A 3,373-nucleotide genomic window follows, 5' to 3' on the forward strand; every position below is an offset into this window, starting at 1 on the left:
AGCGCACAGGTAAACGGCCGTGCTACCGGGCCGACTTGGGCCCAAATGCGTCTTCACTTCCCGAACATAGCCCAATAAGGCCCATTAAGAAAAAACAATAACTTCAAAAAAATAAATGTGGGGGGGGGGCAACCCCCCTTACCCCTCCCGTACAGGGACTGCAGTAAGTATAGGCAAAAAAATTGATGCAGTACGCATCACTACAAGGATCCAGTCCTTTTAGGTACACGAAGAAGTACGGTTTAGAAAATCCAGTTGCGGATTACCTACAAGAATGAAAACACGGTATAGATCACAGTAAAAAACTCGTAAAAATGCAGAATACATTATACTTTATTCAGGGGCTCCAGCAAGGACACGTAAAAAATACTGTGAAGTACGCACCTGTAGACACCATGCAGTTCTCTGTTGCACATGATGTAGTGCGGTACTACAACAAATGCACTTTCGTTGTCATGCAGGATACATATAAACGTCACAAAAAAGCCCGTTCGCACAGAAAAGTGGTGGTTAAAAAAATCTACTGATAAAAAAAACCACGTTCGCATACAACCGCCCAATCGGAGCGGTTCCATCGTCACAAGCCCACGATCACAGACGCAACACCAACCCACGATCTGCACAAACCGCATCGTCGCCGAGATCGTGCAGTTCATCCGCTGCGGCCATCCCACACCGCGCCTCCCCTTAAATTCAGACCCCTGCCATAGTCCATCTCATCCACAAACAACACAAGTACCCATCACGCTGCCACCAAATCGCTCCGTCACATCCATCTCCATGCAAAAACACCAAGCCCCACTACCGGCGATGACGTTCGCCGATGAGTACAAGGACGTGGAGGCCGTGGAGGCACACGGCAACACCAAGTTGCACATCATCCACACCAACGACGAGAACAGGTGGCGATCACCCTCACGCAGTACGAGCGCCACCTCAGCCTCCAGCGCCACAAGATTGTCGGCATTGATCTCGAGTACAACAACGAGCCTGAAGCGACGCAGAAACCCGCACTCTGCCAACTCTCCATCGGCAAGAAACACCTGGTGCTGCTCTTCCAACTGAGCGGCTCTGAAAGGTGCACCGTCTTCGACAACTTCCTCGCCGACCCCAGGTACACCTTTGCAGGCTTCTCCATCGACAGCGACAAAAAAAGGCTGGATCGCGTCAATCTGGAGGTCGCCAACTTCGTCGACATCTAGAAGGAGTGGAGGGTGCCCAAGGCAACCAAGGAGTTGGACTCCCTTGGAGACGTCTCCGGCATGCTCATCGACGACTACTACAACAACATGAAGAAGAAGATCACCGACGACGAGCACAAGCGCTAGGCCACCCTGCCTCTGTCCAGGAGGCACATCGAGTATGCTACAAAGGACGCCTATGCAGCGTACGAGATATGGAACCGCATCACCCTCACTCAAGACGGGCTTCGCCGTGCAAAGCTGGAGAAGGAGGAGCCACCCAAGAAGTGCGCCAGGACCAGCTGGGGATGGGGAGACGCTGCATGCGCTAACTGGTGAAGAAGAAGATGGTGCCGGCCAAAGATCCACCAAGGCCATCGTCGTTTTTGAATTATCATCAAATTTGCTTTATGTTGTTTGCTTATGTATCGTTAGTTTGCTTGTGGTCATTTGCTTTTGCTGAACTTAGTTTACTTCCCATGCAGAATCGCTTGTAATGATGTGAACTTTGATTATGTTAGATTGCTTTCCGTTGAAATTAGTTCGCTAATGATGAACTTATCGTACAGAATGCCTGTGACAATTTGCTTTCTGTTGTTTGCTCATGTATCATTAGATTCGAGCAGTGTGCAAAAAAGGACACATGCAGTGCAAGTTGTGTACCAATGCAGCACAGACTTTGTCAAGATGAAGTTTACACATAAATAACAAAGCAGTGCACGCCCATAAATTTGGAAAAACAAATAGATAAGAGAAAAAACACAAAAAGAAAAATGCAATCTGCATATGTAGTGCCGAAAAAATATGAACGTGCAACACACAAACGAAATCTATGTAGTACAAGAATGATTTACTAAGCAGTGCACTCCCCCACATTGGAAAAAAATAACATAAGAGCAAAAACACGAAAACAAAAAATGAGAACTGTGCATGTAAAGGCGTGCACACTGCACTCCAATGTAGAGGCGTGCACATGCAGTGCACTCCAATGTAGAGGCGTGCACATGCAGTGCAGAACGCTGATCAGTGCAGTGCAAACGTGGTTTACAAAGCAGTGCATGGTTCTACATTGAAAAATGTAGTGCAGAAAAATATGAACGTGCACTACAGGAACATAATCAATGAAGTACAGATATGTTTACTAAGCAGTGCACTCCCCTACACTGGAAAAAAAGATTACAAAAGAGCAAAAACAAGAAAACAAAAAAAATGAGAAAATGTACATGTAGTAAGGAATGCTTGCACATGCAGTACAGAACACTGATCAATGCAGTGCAAGGACGGTTTCATAAGCAGTGCGCGCCCTCACATTGAAAAAAAGCAAAATAGAAAAAAAAATTGACCACCCAGGTGCAGCCGGCCCTAGCCAGTCTCGTAGTAGGTCTGCGCCAATGGGAGGCGAGTCGTTCTGAGCCATGATGCGTAGGGCCGGGAGCACAAGGGCCCATAGGTCAGAGAGCATAGAGCAGCGAGCGCCGTGTATAAGCGCTCAAATAAGTAACCAAGGGAGTTCGATACAGCGGCCCCGTCAGCGCTTATAAACAGGTCGGGCGCGCCTTGCGCGGGTGAGGTGGGACTAAACATTAGGCTGCACACAGCGCACCGGAAACCAGCCGTGCTCACAGGATGTCTTGGGCCCAATGTGCTTCACTCCACGAACATAGGCCCAACACACAAAAGAAAGGCAACTGATTTTTTTTTAAACCCACATACCATACATAAAACGCAGGCCCAACCAAACGTTCCGCAGTTTCTCTTGATATATGACAAATGCAGTTCGCTATTTTTACGTAAGCAGTCCTTTTTGCTACTCAAATGCATTCGACGACACTAAATTAGAACCAATCCACCACCTAACACCAACTACAAACATTTATTACTTCCATTGCTCAATTGGTTGCATAAAAACGTATCCATTCGTGCTCCAGACTAACACAACTCCTCCCCCCGTTACTCTTTTTTCTTCAAATCGTAGATCTAGAGTTCATCCCATCCCCAACTCTTCGCTGGAATTCCACTAAACCAGCCATGGACTGTAAGTGCAGGTGTTTGGCAAGGATGGCGCCCATAGCAGACACATGCGTGTACGCAGATGGTCTGGAGCTCACCAACACCGAGTGGCGCAGCATGCTCGGATGCCTGGTGATACCCAACAGGGGGTTTCGGCCGCCATTTCTTCATCGCCTCACAAC

General features: G+C 47.8%; 1 protein-coding gene across 1 annotated transcript; it reads left to right on the forward strand.

The window, feature by feature from the left end:
• The first annotated feature begins 810 nt into the window (after positions 1–810).
• Positions 811–1,202, forward strand: LOC147975264 (uncharacterized). The gene is made up of 2 exons (XM_087520337.1): positions 811–852; positions 903–1,202. Exons 1-2 carry the CDS (start codon positions 811–813, stop codon positions 1,200–1,202), a joined length of 342 nt encoding a protein of 113 aa, XP_087376463.1.
• The last annotated feature ends 2,171 nt before the right edge of the window (positions 1,203–3,373 follow it).

This window comes from Triticum urartu, chromosome 4A (genome assembly GCF_056163025.1).
Source record: "Triticum urartu cultivar PI428250 chromosome 4A, HENAU_Tu73, whole genome shotgun sequence".
In the NCBI taxonomy this organism is placed as follows: domain Eukaryota; kingdom Viridiplantae; phylum Streptophyta; class Magnoliopsida; order Poales; family Poaceae; genus Triticum; species Triticum urartu.

What these genes read in the sequence shown, in the direction of transcription:
- LOC147975264 (XM_087520337.1), top strand. Translation starts at nt 811, where the DNA reads ATGACGTTCGCCGATGAGTACAAGGACGTGGAGGCCGTGGAG. An exon ending in AGGACGTGGAGGCCGTGGAG is followed by an intron (nt 853 to 902) that starts GCACACGGCAAC and finishes CGACGAGAACAG; the next exon opens with GTGGCGATCACCCTCACGCA.